This window comes from Prionailurus viverrinus, chromosome D4 (assembly GCF_022837055.1).
Source record: "Prionailurus viverrinus isolate Anna chromosome D4, UM_Priviv_1.0, whole genome shotgun sequence".
In the NCBI taxonomy this organism is placed as follows: domain Eukaryota; kingdom Metazoa; phylum Chordata; class Mammalia; order Carnivora; family Felidae; genus Prionailurus; species Prionailurus viverrinus.
Window position 1 is genome coordinate 94,220,467 of NC_062573.1, and position 25,181 is coordinate 94,245,647.

Here is a 25,181-nt window from a genome sequence, read left to right on the forward strand (position 1 = left end):
TTCTTGGTAAATTGTTCTTGGTAAATTTGCTCCCTGACCGGGACCCTGAGCTACACATGGGGGTCTAACCCCAGGGCTAGAATTTCTGTTGCAGTGTGTTATCCTTGGGATGGGAGGGCTCTAGGAGGCTGGGCGGGGAGGGGGGGGGGTTGCAGGGGAAGAGGAGAGGGAGATGGGATGGAGCCCCAGTCCCTGGGAGGGGAGGAGGGGAAAACGAAATGACCCCAGGTTGGGGTCGAGGGGAGGGAGGTGGGGGAGAGGGGAATAGGAAGGGACTGGGGGCACCCAGCTGGGCAGAGGGGCCGGGCCCACCCTCTCTGCTCTTGCCCTACTCCGCTCCATGTGGGGGATCAGGTGCCAGTGCCCCTGGGGAGGCAGGGGTTCCTTGGAAGCTAGACTGAGATGCAGGAGTCTGTGGGATCTCTGGGGAGGGGATGCCCCAAGCCTTGCCAGGTGATCTGGGCCTGGACAGCCAGGAGGGCTGCAGGGCTGAGGAGGGTAGGTGACCTGATGGCCAGCCAGGGGACCTGGGCCAGCCAGCCAGGCTCTCCGTCCGGCGCCTCCATCCAGCCTAAGTCCCGCCCACTTGCCACACCCCTGACTCACTTCCTTTGCAGAGAAGCGGAAACCTCCCCAGAGTTTCCTCCCGACCTAAGGCTCCCGGGACCTGCAGGTGCTGCTACCCCTCCAGGCCTGAGCTTGCCAGCCAGGCCCCTGACCCCGTCGGGACCGTCGACAGGAAGCTGGTATTTTCTGTGTCCTGAGTTGCAGCCTCAGCATCTGGCCTCTGCAGGGGGCTGCCCTTGGTGGGCTGGGGGCCAGCAGGAACTTAACCTGACTCAGCTGCAGGTACGGGGTGGGTTGGAGACCAGGGCATCAGTCCTTTCTTCAGCTCTGTCTCCTCAGTGGCCCTTTTCCTCCTCTGGCTCTTGTCTTTGCACCCACCCTACTAGTGTCTGGGGGCTCTCTGCTGCCACTCCATGTCATGTGTGTTCACTGGGGCGCAGGGAGGATCCCTGCTTTGGGGGTGTGGGGGGTGGGAGGCCTGGGCCCATTCTCAAAAGCAGAAGTTCCCCCACCCCCCAACTGTTCTTAAGTGCACGGGGGATGTCTCTGGATTCTGGCGGTGCCAGGGTCCCTGCTCCCCTTGGTTCCCACTTGGGACTCAGAGAGCCCCTGGCGCCTGGCAGGCCGAGCTGCCGGCAGGGCGGGAGGGAGGGAGGGAGGGAGGGAGGGATGGGCAGCGGGGCCGGGCCTTGACCCTTCTTTACCCCTAATCGGCGCCAGCTAGCACCGACTTCTCCAGGAAGCCGGGAGGTTGCCCGATAAGCTGCGCCCTCCCCACGCCGCCACTTCCTCAAGGCCCGCGGCTGTTCCTGGGAGGACCCGAGAGATTTGCATGGGGCCCTGCGGGGAGCCGCTTCCTGGTCAGCCGGGCGAGGCCGGCACCAGGAGTCACCCTTCCCCCGCGCTCCGCACTCCCTGGGGACCTCCCAGAGGAGGGACGTCGCTCCAAGGAAGGGTCCCAGTCGGCCATGCCGACGTCTGGAGACCCTCCCCATCTTCCTGTTGCAGGGAGGGCGACCTGCATGCGGAGCGCCGCCCCTGCGCCATGGACGGCGGCCAGCCCAGTCTGGAGGCCGCGGGCCCCGGCGTCCCCCGCCCGAGCGTGATCGCGCCGCTGCGCGCAGTGGTCCGTCTGCGCCGCCGCGTGCGCCTCCTGCGCAAGCGGCGCCCCCAGCCGCCCGGCTCGGGGTCGGCTTCCGCGCCCGGGGCGCCGCACGCTGACCCGGACCAGCCCCGGTTCTTCACCTTCGACGGCCCGGAGCCGCCGTCCAGGACGCCGCGCAAGAGGCGCCGACGCAGCCGTGTGGTGCTCTACCCGGAGACCTCGCGCAAGTACCGGCCTCACGCGGAGCGCCGCAGCCGCGCGCAGCGCTGCCTCCTGCTGCTCGTGGCCATCGTGGGCTTCCAGGTGCTCAACGCCATCGAGAACCTGGACGATAACGCGCAGCGCTACGACCTCGACGGGCTGGAGAAGGCGCTGCAGCGCGCCGTGTTCGGGCAGCCGGCCGCCGTGGGGCGCATCGTGGCGCTGCTGCGGGACTACCTGGCCACGCACGTGCACAGCCGCCCGCTGCTTCTGGCGCTGCACGGGCCCAGCGGCGTGGGCAAGAGCCACGTGGGGCGCCTGCTGGCGCGCCACTTCCGCGCGGTGCTTGAGGACGGCGCGCTCGTGCTGCAGTACCACGCGCGGCACCACTGCCCCAAGGCGCGCGCTGCGCAGGACTGCCGTGAGGAGCTGGCCCGGCTTGTGGCCGGCGTGGTGGAGCGGGCCGAAGCGGAGGAGAAGACCCCGCTCGTGGTGCTGGATGAGGCGGAGCTCCTGCCCCTGGCGCTGCTGGACGAGCTGCACGGCTTCCTGCAGCCGCAGCGCGCCCACCACTTCCACAACGCCATCTACGTGCTCCTCAGCAGCGCGGGCGGCGCGGAAATCACGCGCTTCGTGCTGCAGAACGCGTCCCGCGCGCTGCCCCCGCGCCCCGACGGCGCCCGCGGTGCTCACGGCGACTGGGATGCGGTGGCCGCCGCGCGGGCGGAGGAGGAGCTGCGCGCCGGCCTGCGGGCGCTCCTGGTCCGCGAGCACCCGCTGTGGCAGGCCGCGGCCATCGTGCCCTTGCTGCTGCTGGACAAGCGGGCCGTGGTCAACTGCTTCCGGGACGAGATGGCCGGGGAGGGCTTCTTCCCGGAGCAGGCCCGGGCCGAGCTCCTGGCCGCGCAGCTCAAGTACTACCGCGTGGCGGGCCGTGAGTTCGCCGTGACTGGCTGCAAGCAAGTGGTGGCCACGGTGAACCTCTTGTAGCAGGGGCCCGGCTGGACACGGCGGACGCTTGTGGGCACGAGGGGACATCTTGGGGACATCTCGGTCGTTGGTGGTAGTAGGAGGCAGGGGACCCTGTGGATTTGCCTGAGGCCCCTAATAAATCTGTTTGTAGCCCCCACCGCCCTCCCTAACCCGTGGTTCACGCTGGGAGGCTGGTGGGGGTGGCTCAGCTCCGAGTCACAGTTCCCCCATCAGTGCCCCCAGTCTGCCACCTCCCGGCCCTAGCCCACACTCCTAGGCACCTGCTGTGTGCCCCTCATCGCAGGCATCGGTACAGAGGCTGTATGGCCTCAGAGAAAGTAGCTCCCAGGGTCACCTAGTTGGTCCCCTGCGGCTGGATATGGCTGCAGCAGCCATCAGACACACACACACACACTCTCTCTCTCTCTCTCTCTCTCTCTCTCTCTCTCTCAGTCTGCGCCGCAACCCCCTCCCCACCCTGTGGGACCAAAGTCCTGGGTGCTTCTCCAGCCAGGAGAATGGCATGGACTCCCCGGGTTTCTCCCCGACTCTGGGGCCCAGGAGCTCCCTGGGAGGCAATAGGGGGGATGGGAGTCCACACACAATGAATTGATCCATTGGAATCCCCTGAGCGCTCTGGAAGGTGGGGGGATCTCGGGGTGCCAGCGGTAGATGGCAGGGCCCAAGTTGTGGGGGGGCGCTGACTTCTCCTATCCCCCTGCCCTGGCCACCAACTGGCTTCAGGTCGCTGACTGGGGGAGGCCTGTAGGTAGAGATCCTTTAGACTCGACTGCAGAGGTTTCCAGACCCCTGTCGCTTTTCGGGCGCGGTGGGCGTTGTTTGCGAGCGGGGCGGGGGGGGGGGGAGGGGGGGTGCTCCTGGAGGGCGGCGGTCGCGTCCAAGCGACCCCTACTCGGTCTCGCAGCCCCGCGTCCCCCGCGCCCTGGGATGGCCTCAGTGCTGCCGCCCAGTGGCCGCTTGTGTCCGCCCGGTCCGCGGAGGTCGCGGGGGCGTGTCCCGCGTCTCCCTGTCGCCCGGGTCCCCGCAGCAGGCCTAGCTCATCCTGGAGGAGGGCACACACAGCCTGAGGGCCGGGGACACGTGCACACATGTCATCGGCGACCCCGGCCACGGCGAATCCCAAAGGGGGACCCGGGGAGCAGAGGGAAGGGCCCCGCAGAGGCGAAGCTCGAGTTGACTGGGCGCCGGGCTGTGCGGCACCCCCCCCCCCCCCACCCCGCGTCAGAGCTCAGCATGACCTCTGAGCCCCGCAGACCTCAGAATCATCCCAGGCCGGCTCCCCAAGGGCCCTGCGTGGCGGGAGCCCCCTCACCGCCCATCCATTCTGGCCCTGGGGGCCGTCTTCGGCCCTGGGCCAAGGTCAGCCCGAGAAGGGGGCGGGGGGGGGGGGGCACGCTGGCCAGGTGCCGCGGACCTGCGGCCCCGCGCCCGGAAATCAAGGGCAGAATGGGGCCAGGCTGACCCCAGAGGCTCTGAGAACTGGCGGGAAGGGGGGAGGGGGGAGACGTTTGGGAAGCTTTGTTCCCCAAGGGGGTGTGGGGGGGTGGCCAGCTCTGTCCACCAGACCCCACTTGCTGGGCAGCTGGGGACAGGAGCCCCATGTCTCTAAGGCCGGATATATGACAGGTGCCTGTGTCCAGTGCCGAGGTCCGAGGTCCCCGGCGCTGCTCCTGCTTCCCGTGCGTGGAAGCAGCGCCTACAACGCAGCGACAGACTTTGAACTTCTCGCGACTTTGTTTTGTGCCTTCTAGTTGTCCTGCCTTTTCACACCTCGTTTATTTTTATTTGGGGGCAGTGGTCCCCCTGAGCACACGCCGTCCCATCTGTGTCCTCTCACTCAACCCTCCATACCAGACATTGTGTTTATGTTTACTCTGTTGATGTTTAAATTTTATTTTGTTGACTTATTTATAAACCAGCTCCCTCTTTTCTCCATGCTCTGTAATTCCCATTCTGTGATAAATGGGTTCCTGCCGGACTGTTTCCAGGATGAGGGTCAGTACCACACTGTCCGGTGGCCCGTTAGTCTTTGGAAGTCATGACAGCTGCCAGGATATCTTCTTTGAAGTTATTTGACTCCTTCTTGGGCTTTTTTCCTTAGAACTTGATGTTGTCAGATTCTTGGGGAACCCTTTTAGGATTGGACTGGAACTGCACTGATTTAGAGATCCGCTTGGGGAATGGTGATCCCATGACAATGCCACGCTTTGCAGAAAGCCTGGCTTAACATATTTCAGTAGAGCTTTGTAACTTTCTGCGGACAGGTCTTGGTCATTTTTGTGAGATTTCTTTCTAAAAACCGTATCATTTTTGGTTGGTATTGTGAGGGGTTAACGTTGTATAATGCAACATGCATCTGGAAAAGTGTAGGAAGCAAAATATACATTCAAAGTTTTACCACAAAGCAAGCACCCATCCAGGTCAAGAAACAGGACACAGCGAGGCTCCTAGAAACTCACCAGCTCCTCCTCCCCACCCCAGGCGATAAACACCCACCTTTCAACGTGATTACTGCCTTGTTTTCTTCACACTCGAACCACCTAACTTTACAACTCTAACCAGTCTGATTTGGTGTTTTTTTGTTTTTTAATTTAAATGTTCTTATTTATTTTTCAGAGAGAGAGAGAGACAGAGCGCAAGTGGGGAGGGGCAGAGAGAGAGGGAGACACAGAATCCAAGGCTGTGAGCAGGCTCCAGACTGCGAGCTGTCAGTGCAGAGCCCGACGTGGGGCTCGAACTCACAAACCGTGAGATCACGACCTGAGCCGCAGTTGGACAGTCAACCACCTGAGCCACCCAGGTGCCCCCGAGATGTCTTTTGAAGTGTAAAAGTTTTTAATTTTTATGAAGTCAAACTTACCAGGTGTTTGTTTTTTTTTTTATGGATTACAGCTTTGATGTCATATCTAAGAACTCCTTGCTTGACCCCAGATCATAAAGATTTTTCCCTATGCTTTATTCTACATGGTTTTAAGGTTTTAGCTCTTACATTTATTTAGGTCTATGAACCATTCTGAGCAAATTTTTACGTATGGTGTGAGATGACGATGGCCCAGCACCACTTACTGAAAAGCCCATGCTTCCCCTGGTATGTTGCCTCGGCACCTGCGGCAGTCAAGGCTCCACCAGAGCCCCGGCGAGCACCAGTGGGAGGCGTCTGTAAGGGCAGGTCTGTAAGGGCAAAGGCGGGTGAGGACTCTGGCACCGCTTCCCAGAGGTGGAAGCGGTTCTTCCCCGGAAGGCTCAGCTGTGCTAAGTCTTTTCAACAGACTGAATCAGGCCCACCCAGGTCACAGGAGATCACTTCTTTTGCATAAAGTCAACTTGTGTGTTGGACTTTAATCTCATCTACCAAATGCCTTCACAACAACATTTAACTTAAAACTAGATTAAGTTTTGTTTGAGTAACAGGGGACTGTAGCCTCGCCAAGTCGACACAGAAAACATCATAACACCTTTGTCAAAAATTAATTGGACACGAAAATGAGTGTTTATTTCTGGACTCTCAGTTCTTTTCTGTTGATCTAAGTGTCTGTGCTTATGCCAGAATCACATTCTTTTGATTTCTGTAGCTTTATAGTTAGTTTTGATACTGGAAAGTGTGAGTCTTTCAACTTTGTTCTTAGTTTTCAATATTGTTTTGGCTGGGTCCTTTGCCCTTCTAGATAAATTTTAAGATCAGATTGCCAGTTTCTGAAAAAAAAGAAAAAACAAAAAACAAAAACCAATTTCTATATTTTGATACAAATCGCATTGACTCTAGCGATCAGTTTGGGGAGAAGTGCCATCTTGATAATATGGAAGCTTCCAGGCCGTGGTCTTGGAGCCACTCAGGCTCCCGTCTTCAGTCCTCTCAGCACCGTGGCGTGGTTTCCACGTAGTTTCCAGTGTGCAGGCCTTGCACTTCCTGTCTTCAGGGTATTCCTGAGTACGTTATTCTTTTTGGTGTCATTGCCAATGGAATGGTGTTACTGTTCTTTTCAAGCTCTTCATTGATGGCATATAAAAATAAAATTGAATTTTGTTTAGTTTAGTTTTTTTAATGTTTATTAATTTTTGAGAGAGAGAGAGAGACAGAGTGTTAGCGGGGGAGGGGCAGAGGGAGGGGGAGACACGGAATCGGAAGCAGGCTCCAGGCTCCGAGCTGTCAGCACAGAGCCCAATGTGGGGCTCGAACCCATGAACAGCGAGATCATGACCTGAACGGAAGTTGGACGCTTAACCAACTGAGCCCCCCAGGTACCCCCAAAATAAAATTGAATTTTGTGTATTGATCTTGGAGCCTATGACCCTGTGGAATTTGTTTATTAGTCCTCATTTTGTTTTTGTTTTTGCTTTTGTGTTGTTTGTGGATTTTTTTGGTACGGGTTCCTTGGGGTGCTCAACAAATGGGACCACGTTTCTGCAAATAAAGGCAGGTTTACTTCTTCCTTTCCAATCTCTATGCCCTTTATTTCTGTTTCTTGCCTGATTGTACTGGCTGGAACTTCCTAGTACAATGTTGGCCGGAAGTGGCATTCCTGATCTTAGGGCAGAGCATCAAGTCTTTTGCCATTAAGTAGGATGTTAGCTGTAGAACTTTCTGTAGTGCTCTTTGCTGGCATGGAACAGTCTCATTCTGTCTGAGTCTTTAGAGTTTTTTTGAGTGAGTGTTGGATTTTGTCAAACGTTTACTTCACTTATTGAGAGGCTCATGCGGTTTATGTCCTTTATTTTATTTATTTTCAGATGTTAAACCAACCTTGAATTCCAGGGACAAATCCCATTTGGTCGTGGTATGTAAGCCTTTTTATATGCTGCTTGATTCGGTTTGCTAATATCTTGTTGAGGACTTATGCATCTGTGTTTATGAGGGGTATTGGTATGAAGTTTTGCTTTCTTGTGATGTCTTTGTCTGACTTTGGTATCAGTATAAGTGCTAGTTTTCTGTTAATGCTATAACAAGTTGCCACAAACTCAGTGGCTTGAGACAACACAAATGTATTATCTTAGAGTTCTTCAGGTCACAAATCCAAATTGGGCCAGAGTAGGCTGAAATCAAGGTGTCAGCAACACTGCACTTCTTTCTGGAGGCTTCGGGAAAAGTTGCTTTCCTTGTGTCTTCTTGCTTCTATTTTTTAAAAACGTTTTAATTATTTTTGACAGAGGGAGCACAAGCAGGGGAGGGTCAGGGGCGGGGGGAAAGAGGAACTGAGATGGGCTCCACACTGACAAAAAATGAGCCCACGCGGGGCTCCAACACATGAACTGCAAGATCATGACCTGAGCCAATAGGACACTTAACTGACTGAGCCACTCAGGTGCCCCTCAAGGTCTGTATTCTTAATTAAATATGCCAGTTCTGCGAGTCAGTTTTCATAATTCATGTTTTTCTAGGAATTTCTGGGAATTTATCCAATTCATGTAAATTGTCTAATTTTATTGACATAAAGTTTTTATAGCATACCCTCATAACCCTTGTGAAAAAGATTGTTTCAGTTTGTGTTTATGACTTCTGTATGTACTCCCAGATTCTAGCCTTTCACAGTCATTGAGCTATTTTAGGACTCTTTGTAAGTTGACATACATCTAAATTCTGTCTTTTCCGTTTCTTCAAAAACTGTAGGAAGTTTGAGTCATATAACTTGACTACACTGAAGTGGTAGTTTACTTTGGGGCATATTGACATCTTGACAATATCGCGTCTTCCAATCCATGAACATGGGATTTCTTTCCATTTATCTGGTACTTCTTTAATTTCTTTCAGCAGCATTTGTAGTTTTCAGCATATAAGTTCAATGGGTTTTGATGGATATGGAATTCTTGGTTGACAGTTTTCCTCTTGACACTTTAAAAATGTCATCCCACTAGGACACCTGGGTGGCTCAGTTGGTTAAGTGACTGATTTCAGCTCAGATCATGATCTCACAGTCCATGATTCAAGTCCCACGTCGGACTCTGTGCAGACAGCTCAGAGCCTGGAACCTGCTTCAGATTCTGTGTCTCCCACTCTCTCTGCCCCTCCCTTGCTCATACTCTGTCTCTTTCTGTCTCTCAAAAATAAACATAAAAATTTTTTTTTTTAATGTCATCCCACTGCCTACAAGTTTTCATTGTTTCTGACAAGAAGTCAGCTGTCACCACACTACATCCCAGTACAGAAGCCCTTCCACTCTTGTTGCCTTCAGGTTTTCTTTTTGACTTTCAACGTCTTCTGTCTGATATGTCTAGGTGTGGATCTTGTTGAGCTTCTTTGATGTAAAGATTAATAGTTTGCATCTAGTTTGGGAATTTGGGGCTGTTGTTTCCTCAGATATTTTTTCTTCCTTTGTCTTTTACCTCTCTTTCTGGGACTCCTATTATATACATTTTTATATTCCTGATAATGTCTCACAGGTCTCTAAGGCTCTGTTTATTTTTCTTCATTCCTTTTTAGCTTCTTCAGAGTGGATAATTTCTATTGATCTGTCTTCAAGTTCGATGATTATTTCTTCTGGCTTTTCTTTCTTTCTTTTTTTAAATGTTTATTTTGAGAGAGAGACAGAGAGAGAGAGAGAAGAAGAGAGAGAAAAGGAGAGGGCAAGAATCCCAAGCAGGCTCTGCACTGTCAGCTTAGAGCCCAACATGGGGCTCGATCTCACAAACTGTGAGATCATGACCTGAGCTGACATCAAGAATTGGAACTGAGCTGACTGAGCCACCCAGGTGCCCCTCTTCTGGCTTTTCAAGTCGGCTGTTGATCCCCTCAAGTGGATATTTTAAAAATAGACTTTATTGGGGCACCTGGGTGGCTCACTCAGTTAAGTGTCCAACTCTTGATTTCAGCTCAGGTCATGATCTCACAGTTCATGAGTTCGAGCCCTGCATCAAGCTCTGTGCTGACAGCTCAGAGCCTGGAGCCTGCTTTGGATTCTGTGTCTCCCTCTCTCTCTGCCCCTCCCCCGCTCACTCTCTGTCTGTCTCTCTCAAAAATAAATAAACATTAAAAAAATAAAAAATAAATAAACTTTTTTTTTTTTCACAGCAGCTGTAGGTTCACAGCAAAATTGAAAGAATGTGGAGATTTCCTGTGGAACTCCTGTCCTCCCAGCTGTGAACATCCCCACCGGAGCAGTGCATTTGTTACAATCGGTGAACCTACATTGACAAGCCATTATCACTCAGACTCCCTAGTTTACATTAGCGTTCACTCCTGATGTTGTAATTCTGTGGATTTGGACAAATTTATAATGATACATAGCCACCATTATCATAAACAGTGTTTTCACTGTCCTTAAAATCTTCTGTACCCCACAGACTTATCCTCTTTCCCTCCTAACTTCTGGAAACCACTGGTGTTGTTGTTCCTGTGTTTTGCCTTCTCTGGGATGTCATATCATCGGAAGCATGTAGTCAGTATGTCACCTTTTCAGATTGACTCACTTCACCTACCAACATGCATTTAAAGTTCCTTCGTGTGTATTTGTGGCTTAAGAGCTCATTTCCTTTTAGTGCTGAATAGCATTCCATTCTTTGGACGTACCACGGTTTATCCGTTTACCTACTGGAGGACACCTTGGTGGCTTTCAAGTTTTGGCAATTATGAATAAATTATGGATGAGGCTGCTATAAATGTATGGGTGCAGGTTTTTGTGTGGACAGAGGTTTTCATCTAGTTTGAGCAGACACGGAGGAGCTGCCGGGTCACATGATAAGAGCAGGTTTAGTTTTGCTAGAAACTGCCCAACTGTCGTTTTTAGTGGCTGCACCGTGTTGCATGCCTGCCAGCGATGGCAGCTCCTGCTGGCCTGTGTCCTCGCCAGCATTTGATGTCAGGTTCCGGACTTTGCTCATTGCCATTGTGTGTAGTGGTGTCTTGTTCCATTTGCATTTCCCTGATGACGTGTGATGTGGAGCCTTCTCCTGTGCTTACGGGCCATCCGTGTATCTTTATTCTGGCAGGTGTCAGCTCAGATCTTTTGCTCATTTTTTTTTTAACGATTTATTTATTTTTGAGACAGAGAGAGAGCATGAACGGGGGAGGGGCAGAGAGAGAGACACACACAGAAATGGAAACAGGCTCCAGGCTCTGAGCCATCAGCCCAGAGCCCGACGCGGGTCTCGAACTTATGGACCGCGAGATCGTGACCTGAGCTGAAGTCGGACGCTCAACCGACTGAGCCACCCAGGCGCCCCTTTTTTGCTCATTTTTTAATCAGGTTGTTTGTTTTCTTGTTGAGCTTTAAGAATTATTTTCTTTAACCTTTAAAAAAAATTTTTTTTTTGAGAGAGAGGGAGTGCAAGTGGGGGAGAGGGGCAGAGAGAGAGAGAGAGAGAGAAACTTAAGGAGGCTCCGTGCTCAGTGCTCAGCACAGACCCTGATGGGCTCCACCCCACGACCCTGGGATCACGACCTGAGCCGAAATCAAGAGTCGGACGCTCAACTGAGTCACCCAGGTGCCCCAAGCTTTAAGAATTCTTTGTATGTTTTAGATAAGAGGCCTTTATCAGATGTGTCTTTTGCAAACGAGTCCCCTATCTGTGGCTTGTCTTCTCATTCCCTTGACATTGCCTTTTAAGAACAGAGTTGTTCATGTTAATGAAATCTAGCCAATCATTTCTTTCTTTCATGAAGCGTGCCTTTGATTTTGTATCTTAGGGGCGCTTGGGTGGCTCAGTCGGTTAAGCGTCTGACTTCGGCTCAGGTCACGATCTCGCGGTTTGTGGGTTCAGGCCCTGTGTCGGGCTCTGTGCTGACAGCTCAGGGCCCGGAGCCTGCTTCGGATTCTGTGTCTCCCTCTCTCTCTGCCCCTCCCCTGCTCGCACTCTGTCTCTCTCTCTCTCTCTCAAACACAAATAACATAAAAAAAAGTCACTGCCAAACCCAAGCTCATCTAGATTTCCTCCTTGCAGAAGGTTTATAGTTTTGCATTTTGCATTAAGGTGATCCATTTTCGGTTTACTTTTAACGAGGGGCATAAGGTCTGTTTCTGGAGTAAGTTTTTGCGTGTGGACGTCCAGTTGTTTCAGCACCAGAATCTCCTGGACTTTTCATTCAGTTGTTGTGCTTTTCAACTCCAGATGTTCCATTTGGTCCTCCTCCTCCTCCCCCTCCCCCTCCTCCCCTTCCTCCCCCTCCTCCCCCTCCCCTCCTCCCCCTCCTCCCCCCTCCTTCTCCTCTTCCTCTCCTCCTCCCCCCTCCCCTCCTCCCCCTCCTCCCCCCTCCTTCTCCTCTTCCTCTCCTCCTCCCCCCTCCCCCTCCTTCCCCCTCCTCCTCTTCCCCCTCCCCTCCACCCCCCTCCCCCTCACCCCCCTCCCCCTCCCCCTCCTCCCCCTCCCCCCCCTCCCCCTCCTCCCCCTCCCCCCCCTCCCCCTCCTCCCCCTCCTTCCCCTCCTCCCCCTCCTCCCCTCCCCTCCTCCCCTCCTCCCCTCCCCCTCCTCCCCCTCCTCCCCTCCCCTCCTCCCCTCCTCCCCTCCCCCTCCTCCCCCTCCTCCCCCGCCTCCCCTCCTCCCCTCCTCCCCCTCCCCTCCTCCTCCCCTCCTCCCCTCCTCCCCCTCCCCCTCTCTTCCTCCCCTTGTCCCCCTCCTCCCCCTCCTCCTCCCCATCCCCTCTTCCCCCCTCCTCCTCTTCCCCCTCCCCTCCACCCCCATCCCCCTCCCTCTCTCCTCCTCCCCCTCCTCCCCCTCCTCCCCCTCCTCCCCCTCCTTCCCCTCCTCCTTCTTCTCTGTCTTCCAATTCTTTACTACAAAAAAAACTATTGTTTTCAGTCTGTCTTGGAAGTTTTAGAGTCAAAGCATCTTCTCTTTTTGAAGAAGCGAAACGTTTTGCAGACAGAATGGAAAGTGATGGGGATCCACAGAGGAAATGGGAGGGGATCCTCTCCTTTGTGGATCAGAAACATCAGTGGCTCGGATGAAGGAAGACATGGCAAAGTCCTCCTTAGAACGGCAGGGCGAGACAGGCTCTTGCACCGTCAGAACGGGTGCATCTCGTTCTGTGATCGGAGCATCAACCAAACGGTTACCGGGCAGAAGACCCGCTCCAATCTCGTGTTTGGCCTCTTGCCGCCTGAAAAGCAGTCCTTGAGAGACGAGTGGGAAAGGGAAGGTTGCTTTATTCAGGAAGGGGGCAACCTGGGAACGTGGCCGACCCACGCCCAAAGACCGTCTCCAACCGTCCAGGTGAAGCTCGGGAAGGTGTGGCCAACGGTGAGGCGGCTGCACGCGGGAGAGGCTGGTGCTCGGCACTTAGTCATTTGTCCACGCGACTCCGGAAAGACTTGCTGGTGGCAGCGGTGGCTGTTTTCGGAAATGGTCAGACGCATCTTCTGGGAAAGTCTGGTCCTTCGTTCCTCACGGCCGGAGGTCTGCAAAACCCCGGGCGAAGTGGGTCAGTTCTGCTACGGACTGTGGGGCTTCGGCCCGCAGAGCAAGGAGCACCCAGCTGGGGGCCAGCTGGCCTGCCTTGGAAGCTGTCACAGATCCAACACGGGCGACGCTGGAGCGGAGCGTGCAACACCTCTCGCCCCAGACGACCTCTCGCGAAGCCTGACCGCCGCAGGCTGTCGCAGGGCCGGGCCGCCGTCTCCGTGGCCGAGTTCCAGATGGAGGACGTTTAGCGGTGAGCGGGGCAGCCGCAGGCTTTTATGGGAGAACAGCCGCCGTCCTTCCAGAAGGGGTCAGCACCGCTCAGGGAGAGAGGCTCACCGCTCGCCCGCGCAGGAACCGCCCAGACTCCAGCCGCAGCCCGCTGCGCGTGGCTGGGGTCTGGTCGGTGACCTTCTGCAGCTTCTGCTCTGAGATGCTCAGGAGAGAAGCCCGGGGTGCCCCGCGTCGGCTGACCACCTGGGTGTCTGAGCTGGGGCTCCACCCTCTTGCCGTGAGGCTGGCTGGGTCGCTGTAGTACCCCTGGATTTGCTTCTAAAAGTGGTGGAATTGCACCTAAGAGAGTGTTGTGGGGACATTTTTCCAGGAATGTGCAAAATGCCCAGCACTTCTCTTTCAGAATGACCTTCAGAACCAGTGGCCCGTTCGTTTAAACACCTTCAGGGGCAGGAAGCTTCATCTTGTGAAGACGTGTTGTGCACGTGGTGAAATAACCCAGAGTCCCCCCAGGACCGAGCGGAGTGAGACGTTTTGGGACCAAGTCGTAAAGTTAGGAGACTGATGTTCGCGAGTGTCTCAAAACGGTTTCGTTTACATCACTGGGACGCAAGTATCACTCCTCAAGATGTCCCGATTCACGGAAGCACCGTGCTCCCCGTGTCCTGCGGTCCACTGCGTGCTGGGCCTTCCACAAAATACCGAGATGACATCCCGAATCCCAGACCCATGGCAGGAAGGTGCCAAGTGCCCCTTCTTAGCAGATCTCTGTTTTTGTTAACAGTCTGCTTTACAACATCTCACATAGTTAAAAGACGTTTTTTCAATGTTTATTTATTTTGAGAGAGAGAAAGAGGGAGAGAGCACAAGTTGCGGGGGCAGTGGAGAGAGTGAGGGGGAAAGAAATCTCAAGCAGGCTCAGTGCAGTCAGCAGACAGCCTGATGCAGGTTCAAAATCACGAACCATGAGATCATGACCTGAGCCGAAATCAAGAGTTGGACACTTAACTGACTGAGCCACCCAGATGCCCCTAAAAAATATTATATATATATATATATATTTTTTTTTAATTTTTAAAAAGTTTATTTATTTATTTTGAGAGAGAGAGACAATGTACATGAGAGAGTGAGGAGCAGAGAGAGAGGAAGAGAGAGAGCAGTCCAAGCAGGCTCCACACTGTCAGCATATAGCCAGATGCAGGGTTCAAACTCAGGAACCGTGAGATCATGACCTGAGCTGAAATCAAGAGTCAGATGCTATAACTGACTGAGCCACCGAGGCACCCCTTAATTTTTTTAGATGTTTGTTTATTTTAAAAATATTTTAAATGTTTATTTATTTTTAAGAGAGAGAGAGAGAACACGCACAGGGGAGGGACAGAGAGAGAGGGAGACACAGAATCTGAAACAGGCTCCAGGCTCTGAGCTGTCGGCACAGGGCCCAATCACTCCAGGGCTTGAACTCACAAACTAGATCATGACCCGAGCTGAAGTTGGTCGCTTAAGGATGGAGCCACCCAGGTGCCCCTGGAAACTCTGTTTTTAGCATTTGAAGTAACTGCCAAGCGATTTTCCAAACATTTACACTGGCTGCTTGGAAGTCTATCTGCTAAATTCAACATCGGGACCCCCTCACAGTTCTTACTGTGTTCGCCCTGTGTGTGAGTTGCACTTTCCTGTTTGTTTGCCTGTCTCCCAATATTTCCGTTTCAAACTGGGCATTTTTGATAATACATTGTAGCCACGCTGGTTCACGATGGGACTTTTCCAGGTCGCTTCAAAGGTGGCTGTCCCCCTCTGGCTGGTCCCACTCTGGTATCAGTCCTGTGTGATGCAAACTGGGGACAGCCCCAGGCCAAACACCACCAACTCCCACTTTCTTCTCAGAGATCTGAAGAAATGCTTCTCAATACCTTTTTTTTTTTTTTTAAGATTTTATTTTTAAGTAATCTCTACAGCCAGCGTCGGGCTCGAACCTACAACCCTGAGATCGAGAGTCAATGCTCCACTGACTGAGCCAGCCGGGCACCCCGGCGTCTCAAAGTTTTTGATCAGTTTCCAGAGTCTAGAATTTTTGTTCTTATTGCTTTTTGAGGGACAGGACTTTTTGAGCTCCTCAGTCTACAATTCTGGAACTGTTGCCGCCTTCTTCTTTCGTTTTGACTGTTGATTGAACTTTATATAAGTGGAACCACACGTTTTGTTGTGTGTCTGGCTTCTTTATTCAGAATTGTGTTTGTGAGACCCACCCCTGGTGCAGCTTGCACTCTAGTCTCCATTGTCCTTACTGCAAACACTTTGTTCTAGGAATCGACCGCGTTCTGTCGATGGATATTTGATCCGTTTTTATTATTTCACTATTTTTGCTATTGTGAGTAATGTTGCCGTAAATATTTTTGCACGTATCTCCCACATCTCTGGGCACAGGTGACTCCACAACAACTAGGGTACTGTTATGGGTTGAACTATGTCAGCCCCAAATTAACCTGGTGGAGTCTTGCCCCTCGGTACCTCCAGTCAGGTCTACTCGACCCCCACCCCCCCGGGATTGATTTGTGTGTGTGGCACAACTTGGGGTCAAATTTTAATGTTTCTGTTTTCTTCAAGTACTGAGCCAGTGCAGCTGTCATCCGTAGTCAGGTCTCGCGTGTATGTGACCCTCTTTCCAGACCCCGTTCAACTGCCCTGCTCTGTGTGTGCGTTCTGTGCCAGCCTGCACGGCTGAGCTGGTGGGGCTCTGCACTGAGTCTTGTGTCCGGACAGCGTGGTCCACGTTGTCCTGACCCTTCGCATTTTCAAAACAATTTTAGAGTCAGGCTGACAAATCCTTCCCCAAACTGTGGAGGGTTGTTTTTTTTTTTTTTAATGTTTATTTATTTTTGAGAGAGCGCGAGCAAGCAGGGGAGGGGCAGAGAGAGAGAGGAAGACAGAATCCCAAGCAGGCTCCGCGCTGTCAATGCAGAGTTCGATGTGGGGCTCGAACTCCAGAACAAGGAGATCGTGACCTGAGCCAAAATCAAGAGTCGGATGCTTAGCGGACTGAGCCCCCAGGCGCCCCTGCACGGGGGAGGTTTTGATTCGAATCCCGCTGAATACGTATGTCTTCCTCAGTAGGAGCTTAGCGTTTAAAATACCTCTCAGCAATGATTTATAGTTTTGCACGTCGAGAGATTACACATTTTTCTTAGATTTCTTTCTGAGTCATTTATATGATGTGATACTATGATAGTTAAAAGATTTTTGGTGTATATTTTCCAGTGTAAAAACAGACATATACTTATGAGTGCGTATCATGACTCGGTATTGTTACTTAAACATGTGATGACCGTTATTTTCTCATAGGTTTAAATATTGTTTCAAGACTCTCACGGAGTAACAGCACTGTATTATACGGCTGCACATCCTTCGTTGTTTTTATTGAAACTGAGGTATAATTAGCATATAGCCAGCCGTCAGGTCTCCAGTGTGCCTGCAGGTCTAGGAGCTGTGACAGGCTTGTACGTCTGTGGGACCCACACCCTTGGCAAGATAGAGAACATTCTCTGAAAGATCCTTGAGTCTGTCCCACTCTGGAGAAGCCACTTTCCACCATAGGTCAGTATTAACCATTACGGAATTTCGCAGAAATGGAATTTTATAAAGTTTGCTCTTTATGTCCGGCTTCCTGTGTTGAGCTACTTTTTGTTGTTGTTGTTGTTGTAGCTGTTGTTTTTATTTTTTATTATTAAAAAAATTAAAAAAAAATTTTTTTTTCAACGTTTATTTATTTTTGGGACAGAGAGAGACAGAGCATGAACGGGGGAGGGGCAGAGAGAGAGGGAGACACAGAATCAGAAACAGGCTCCAGGCTCTGAGCCATCAGCCCAGAGCCCGACGCGGGGCTCGAACTCACGGACCGCGAGATCGTGACCTGGCTGAAGTCGGACGCTTAACCGACTGCGCCACCCAGGCGCCCCTAAAAAAAATTTTTTTTAATGTTTATTTATTTTTGAGACAGAGAGAGCATGAACCGGGGAGGGTCAGAGAGAGAGGGAGACACAGAATCCGAAACAGGCTCCAGGCTCCGAGCTGTCAGCACAGAGCCCGACGTGGGGCTCGAACTCACGGACCACGAGATCATGACCTGAGCCGAAGCCGGCTGCTCAACCGACTGAGCCACCCAGGCGCCCCTGTTGTTGTTGTTTTAAGGTAAGTTCCGCACCCAGCATGGAGACCAACTCGGCTCTTGAACTCACGACCCTGAAATCAAGACCTGAGCGAGATCAAGAGGCTTAACCGCTTCCCCAAGTGAGCCACCCAGGCGCCCCTGAGCTACTGGTTTTGGAGTCTGTCTACACTGTTGCAAGTACCAGTGGTTCGTTCTTTCTTACTGTGGAGTAGCATCCCGTCACGTGAGCATCCTACCGTTTAAAAACTGGTTGTTGGACGTTTGGATGGTTTGCGGTGTTTGGCTGAAGAGTGTAGCTTCTTTGGATACTCTTGTAGGTATTTGCGTCCACGTGTTTTTCTTTCTTTTGGGTCACAGGGTAGGCACGTATTTACCTCTGTGAGGAACTGCTGGGCTGGTGTTCACGGCGGCTGTGCCTTTTTTACACCATTACACAGGCAGTGTAGACAGCGTCCAGTCGGCCCACACCCTCGCCAACACTGGGTGTTGTCAGGCTTTCACTTTCAGCCAATCCAGCTGCACGTAGTGCGTTTTGCTGTTTCAGTTCACGTTTCCCAGCTAACCGCAAGGCGGAGCCCTGGTCTGGCTTTGCCCGTTTTCAACCTTGGGGGCTTGCCTGGTTTGTAAGCCGCAGAAGTTCTTTATACGATCCGGGTGGGAGCTGTTTCCCGGGTGTGTACGCTGTAGGGTTTGTTCCCAATGCGTGGATTACATTTTTATTTTCCTGATAGTATTTGTTTTAATTTTTATTTTTGTTCATGTTTATTTATGTTTGAGAGAGAGAGAGAGAGAGCAGAGTGCGAGTGGGGGAGGGGCAGAGAGAGGGAGACACAGAATCCGAGGCAGTGTCCGGGCTCCGAGCTGTCAGCACGGAGCCCCAGGCGGGGCTCGAACCCACGGACCGTGAGATCATGACCTGAGCCGAAGGAGGACGCTCAACTGACTGAGCCACCCAGGCGCCCCCTCCCCCCACCCCATAATGATATTTTTAAAGTTTCATTTTCTAAACGTTAATGGATAGGATACAGAAACGCAATTGATTTTTGTATACCGACTGTACCCCATGACTGGCAGTTCACATATCGGGCCCTGTGAAGTGGGTACACAGCTTACTCTTATCTCTGGCAGAGGAAGAGCCCTGGGTCTCAAGCCCACACTCTTCGGTGCATTGAGACGCACATTGTCCTGGGTAAGGCTGGCTCTGTGGACACTCTGGGGGTGGATTTTCAGTTCTTAGGGCTCCGTGTCCGGGAGGAAGAGACAAACTGCGACGGACACTGGCAGTGCTGGGCCCGGGGCGGCGGGGGTGGGGGTGGGGATGTGCGGGGTGGGCCTGTGCCCACCCTCCTCAGGGTTTTCTGCGGTGTCCTTGTGATGCCAGCACCTTTTATTGAGGACACTCATTCTGTCGACGAAAAATTACCGTTGAGAACTATCCTGTGTTTGGTGTGTTACCAGCCAGAGTTTTCTAGTGGAAACACACACACACACACACACACACAGAAAAAAAGAAGACCGACACCCATTATTGAAACATGCTGAGTTTCAAAAGCATTATGCCAGAAGCAACACCAAAAAAGTACATCCTGCACGAATCCTTTTCTATACGATTCTAGAACGGGCACAACTAATCCGTGGTGAGAGAAATCAGGTCGGCACGAATCTGGAGCTAGAGCTGGGGAGGAATTGACACGGGGTGGGGGGCATGGCAAAACTTTTTGGGGGTGATGGAAAGACTGTATATTTTGATTATGGCATTAGTTATGTGGTGATGAACGTTGATCGGCACTTACCGCACTGTAAATGGCTGTATTTTATTGTGTGTAAATTATACCACAATAAAGTTGCTTTTTAGGAATATAAACGATAAACCTAACGATTTTCTTTCAGCTTCAAATAAAATGAAAAGAAGCCAACCACCCAAAGACATCAGAGGAAGCCTTGAGAAGGAGTATTTTATTAACAACATGGCCTTGAGAATTCAAAGTGCTGGGTTACTTATTACTTTCCTCCAAGATAAGGGGGAGGGGGGTTGAGGCGAAGAGAACCCGGAAGAAGGGCATGCGGGGGGGGGGGGGGGGGGGGGGGGGCAAAGGGCTAAGTTACATCTACATACATTTCTGTTCGCTCTGGGCTGCGGGGAGCAGAGGCTTCCCGGGGCCCTTCCTGAGCTTTGAGAGCAGAAAGTAGTTTAATTTCCTGATGGCTGCACGGCCTCGGATCGCCCACCTGCTCCGGCGTGTGCTGCTTGCCGCGGAAAACAGGCCCAGATCCGCGCACACACTGCGGCAGGAGGCCAGCCTCGCGCCTGTCCTCTTTCTCCCGGGGGCGGAAGTCCCAGCGCAGCACGAGGCTGGTTTCTCCCGCGCTCAGGAGTGCCCCTCTGTTCTTTCTGCTCGGTCCATTGGTGGGTATTTTAATTCTTAGGACGCTTCGAAAGCACAGACTTCCAAACCTAGACTGTTGAGTGTGTTTGCAGACGGTTAGAACACGGCAGGGCAGAAAGCACAATCCTGCCTGACAACTTGGGTGCCGACCTCTCCAAGGCAGGCACGGACTGCTACCTCCCCTCCCCTCCTCCAAATTAGCAGCCTTTCTTCCTCTAAGACCCCATCTTAACCTGGGCGACAGCGCTGAATAGAAACTACATTTCCCAGTCTCCTTTGCAGCGAGACTGGTCATGTGACTAGGCTTAGCCAATGAGACGTGAGCAGACGTGGCCGGAGCAACTCGTAGGAAGCGTGTCTGAAGAGAGGATCCGAATTCCAGTTCTTCCAGAGTGTCGGCTGGAATGTAGACTTGCTGGGCCGCCATTTGAGTCACGTGAACGATACGCCGCACAGCAGAACAATATCCGGGGAGCCTGGCCTCTAACAGCGCAGACCAGCCGGGGACCACCTACCCTGACTTCTCCTTTGAGAAATGCATCGTATTGTTTACACCACTGCTGTTTTGAATTTTGTCGTATCTTCTTGGAAAGCTTATGGGACGTTTTGGGCTTGGTTCCCTTAGGGGTTCTTGTCCACGGGGTACCAGTGAGGAGGCCCACAGACCTGCAGAGGTGGGTTGTATGCACTGGGGGAGCCCGCACCAGGTGTAAACCTGGTCTCCAGGCTCCAGCGCTGAGCGGGCGAGAGTTGGAGCAGAGAAATTCTTTCCTTGCACGTGCTCAGCTTAACCGCTTCCTTTGGAGTGGGGTGGGGAGGGGAGACAGCAGGAAGAGTCTGCAACTGCCAATGCCAGCGTCTACCCGACCACCAGAGCCTTGCCCACTTCCCAGCCCCCTCTGCTGAGGCTGCAGGCTCCGTGCTGTGATCTGGTACCCGCCTCACCCAGCTCCATGCCTGGTCCTGTTGGTTCTGAGAGATGTGGCCTGCGGGTCCTGAAGTGTGACATGTGGTAGCCACAGGGCTTCCACAGATACTGGGTCCTGTGGACCATCCTTTCTTTGTGGCCCCAGCGCCCTGGAATGTCCTGTCTTCCCTATTCGGCCAAGTGGGAGGACGGGACACCACTGGCAAGCGCTTGATGAGGACCGCAACGGGCTCCCTTCCCCAGGCCCTGTCTCCTTCCCGGGACTGCAGCAACCAGCAGCCGCTATGGGGTCAACGCACCTGACCCATCCTCAGACCCGGGGTGGGCTCCAGGGTGTTCTCAGCAGGCGGGGAAGGCGTGCGTGCGCGCGGCGAAAGGCCGGCGGGCTTCGTGTCTCCCTCGGACGCTGGGACCCCCCAGGCTCGTGGGCGTAGTGCCCGCCGCGGCCTCAGGGCGGCAGCACAGCCCGCGTCGCGCGGCCCTGGGCCGGCGCCCCCGCTGGTGCCGAGCCCGCCCTGGGACAGCTACCGCGCGGGACGCGCCACGCGAGAGTTACCGGGGACGCTGCCCGCCGTCCCCACTCGTGGGTTCTCGCCCGAGGCGGGGGACGCGGTCGAGAACCGGCAGGGGCGCATCGGGCGCCAAGAGCCAGGCTCGCCGGGTCCTCCCACCCCTCGTAGCCTCTCGAACTCAGGGTGGACGGTGGTCAGGGTCCCCGTCTCCCTCTCCGCCCCTTCCCCAGTCTCAACGAGACCCGGGATCCTCACGCACCGCCTGTGGGGGGCTACCCCGTACCCCTCTCTGTGTCCAACCATCCATTCCTGGGGTGGGGGTGGGGGTGCCAGATCCCTTCCAGTGGGAAGCGCACTGCAGTCCCCCCGTGCGCAGCAGTGTCTTCGGGACGCGGTGCCAGGCGCGGGGGGGGGGGGGGGGGGACGACCTCCGAACGGTCCTAGGCCGTGACCCCAGAAAAGAGATGACAGCTGGTCTCTACCCTGCACATCCCGCGCCTGGAGAGTGGGTGCCCAGGGTGGGCTTTGAGTTGGGGGTGGCGGGGCAGCCCCCGTGCCCCCACCCTACTCCGGCCTTTGTGAGTGCCCACCCCCTCCCCCAGCCAGGGCCCCCACCGTCCATCGCATTCCCTCCCCCCCTCTCTGCCGAGCCCCCAGTCTCCCCACTCTGGTTTCCCCCCCCCAAGCCCGTCCCCCCCCCCCAGCCCGCCCCCCAGCTGCGCCATCCAGCGGGACTCCCCCACTGGCGCCTCTCTCTTGAGCTTCTGCTGCCCCCCCCCCCGCCCCCACCTCCCAGGCCCCCCAGCCTCCCCTTGCCCGCCGGTCCCCCACCTCCCTCCGCCCTCATTAGCATAGCAGCTGCTCGCCGAGCGGGGACCCGCTCGGAGGAAAGGGCAGAGGCCTTGAGAATGAATGGGGGCCACAGCTTCGGAGGGGGCAAGAGAAGAAAGACAGACAGACGCGCAGAGGGACGGCCGACATACAGCCAAGCAGAAGAATGAGCCCGACGGAGGGGAGGGAGTGTTGAAGGGGGGCGGGGAGCCCAGGCCCCAGAGGCGGAGCGTGCAGGGGGAGGTGGGGGAGGGCGGCCTCCAGAGACCCCAAGCCCCAGGAGGAGGCCTCGGGAGGAACTGTCTGGGAGGTTCCCAGACCTCCCAGGGCCCCCTGTCCTCCACGCCCTCAACACCCCAGCCTCAGGCTTTGTTCCCCAGCTGCCCCCTGTGCCTGGCACCCCTGCTCTTCCAACAGCTTCCAGGTGGACACCCGCCTCTTCTAGGCAGGCTCCTGTGAGGCGTTGGGAGGCACTTGGCCAAGCCAGCTGCCAGGCCCCTGTGTCATACCCGTCCTGTGCCACCCTTTGCTGAGCTGGGAGACGTTTGGGGGACACCAAGGGCAGCCCCCTCTCCTCCTAACCCCCCTCCCTGGCCCTTGGCCCTTGGTCTGGCCTCCAGATCCTGCCCTCCCTCCTCTGGCAGGCTCTGTCCTGGCTCCCACGCCTGTTGACTTTAGACTTCACTCTTTCTGGCTGACCATTTTCCTGCATTTCCTGGTCTGTCTCTGGCATCCATTCCAACAGTAAACACTTCCTGTGTCTGGCTGGGGGCAGGTCAGGGAGACAGACAGTTGGACTGGAGCCGCCATCACTCCTGGCTGGGAGAGTGGGGCAGGCCCTGCCCCCGGACTCCTCCACCTTGGGTGTCCTGGGTGGTCCTGGCTGGGCCCCTCGCTTGGTCTCCACGTGCATACCTGCAGAATCCTGGAGGCCAGGAGGAGAGGTCAGCTCTGACTTCTTTCTCATCCTGGCCACAAAGACACTTGAGAGGATGCTTCCACCCCTGAAGGCCCATTGGGGGCAGAGGGGGACTCCCAGGTGACACCATTGGCCCACCCACAGCAGTTACTGCCAGTTCCTGAGCACAGAGGTCCTGGAGAACGAGCAGGCACTGCTCCGTTTGCTGGTTTGTTCACAGCTCTGACCTCGGACAGCAGGAGAACTGTAGCTCGGGGTCTGCTTCCTAGGGCTCTGCCCAGCGAAAGGGCCATGAAATGCCCATGAGAGCCCTCACCAACAGCCAGGGTCCAGGCAGTGGGGCGGCGGGCACCTAGGGAAAGAGGCAGCCGAACCCCAGCAGGCCTCCCCCACAGCTGTGGTGCTGAGCAGGGCCTGGCCTCCTTTTTTGTCCTTGCTGGAGAGACAACCATTCCTGTGAGCAGCGCAAAGCCTTTCTCAAAGGTGTCTCTCCAAGGGAGGACTTAAGGGAGCCGCAGACAGCCGCCGGCGGGTGCCCGGGAAGTGCCCCGGTGCCCACGCTCCACCGGCCGGTGGGCCTCTCCGCTGTGGGGCTTTAAGGGGATTGCAGGGACAGCGGCTCACTGGGAAGCAGACCCTTCCCCAGCAGCCTAGGCCAGGAACAAGCATCACTTGCTAGTTCTAAGCCAGCTTCCTCCCTCTGCCGTGGGGAATGGAGATACAGTCCCACATGCCACCCAGGGAGTGCCCAGGGCCTGGCTCCACGCTCCAGACACCCCAACCGAAGCCCGAGCTCTTGTAGCAACTCTCCCTTTCGAGGCCTGGCAGCCCCAGCTGGCGTCCGCAGCCCCGCGTGCTCGCCAGCCCGGCGGACACCGCCTCCCCTGGGAGCTCACTGGCAACAAGTATTCCACTCACCTCGGCGGGTGCCCGAGGGTAGAGCCGGCCCTGGTCTCTTGGCTGAGGGGAAGGTAAAGGCGGATTTGATCAACAGAAAAACGAGCTCAGGAAACCCTCAAGGGTCCGGCAGGGCAGGGTGTGCGAAGTAGGAACATGGAAGGCGCAGCCCCCGAAGCGTCCAGTTTGGACAGAGCAGTGTGTCTGTGGGGCCGCACGAGCGGAGCTGCAGCCACCTGCCGACAGGAAGCCCGAGCCCTTGGGCTGCTGTAGAGGGGTCTGGAAGCTCCGAGAAAAAGCTGTCACCTTGGAAGTCTTAAGCTGCCGGCTCCCCCTTCTCCTGGCAGGCTCCTCTTGCTCTGGTGTCCCTCCCCCCCTTCCCGTAAGGCCCCAGGGCCCCGAGGGCAGCTCGGGTATGTGCCAAGAGTCTCTGCTCCTCTAGTGGGTCCCAGCAGCAGACACCCTGCTCTGAGCTCTCCTCACGCACACAGGGACGCTGGCTGACACCAAGTCCAACTTGGGGTCTGTGCTCTTCGAGGACCGGCCGGCTCCAGGGGCTTCCCCAGCTCAGCTCCCAGATGCCACCAGGGGACGGAGAGGAGAAACTGGCCTTTTACTTGTCAGGAGAGAGCAACTATGGTGTTCCCGCAAAAAAAAAAAAAAAAAAAAAAACAAACAAACCCCCCCCCCCCCCCGTTCTGCGCAGCAGGTGGTCCAGCATGAGCCCACAGCAAAAGAAGGTGGTGGTGGGCGGGAGTGGGGCCTGGTCCTTCCCAGGACCTGTGGCACGTCAGGCTGGCTAGGGGTTGGGAAGAGCTTCGAGAACCTTCCATGCAAAAGGCCTCGGCTGCTTTGCCAGGGAGCAGAGGAAAAGGTTTGAGGGCTGGTTCTGGGTGCACTCAGGGTGGCCTAGGTTCCCCCCCCCCCCCCCCCCCCCCCCCGGGCGGAAGAAGGTCCACCCCTGGCACCTCCTAAGTCCCGGTTTGCGGCTGACCAGTTCACCAGGCTGTCTTCAGGTGAAAACAAGCCAAGCTTTATGTAGATGGTACCCACAACTAGCAGGTTGCAGCCTGACCCTCCTCCTGGGTGCCAAGACTAAGAAAAACCAGCAAA

At 54.8% G+C, this 25,181-nt stretch overlaps 1 protein-coding gene across 1 annotated transcript; it reads left to right on the forward strand.

The window, feature by feature from the left end:
- The first annotated feature begins 276 nt into the window (after positions 1 to 276).
- Positions 277 to 3,053, forward strand: TOR4A (torsin family 4 member A). The gene is made up of 2 exons (XM_047831515.1): positions 277 to 849; positions 1,576 to 3,053. The coding sequence occupies exon 2, from the start codon at positions 1,613 to 1,615 to the stop codon at positions 2,861 to 2,863; it is 1,251 nt and encodes a 416-aa protein (XP_047687471.1). The 5' UTR covers positions 277 to 849; positions 1,576 to 1,612; the 3' UTR covers positions 2,864 to 3,053.
- The last annotated feature ends 22,128 nt before the right edge of the window (positions 3,054 to 25,181 follow it).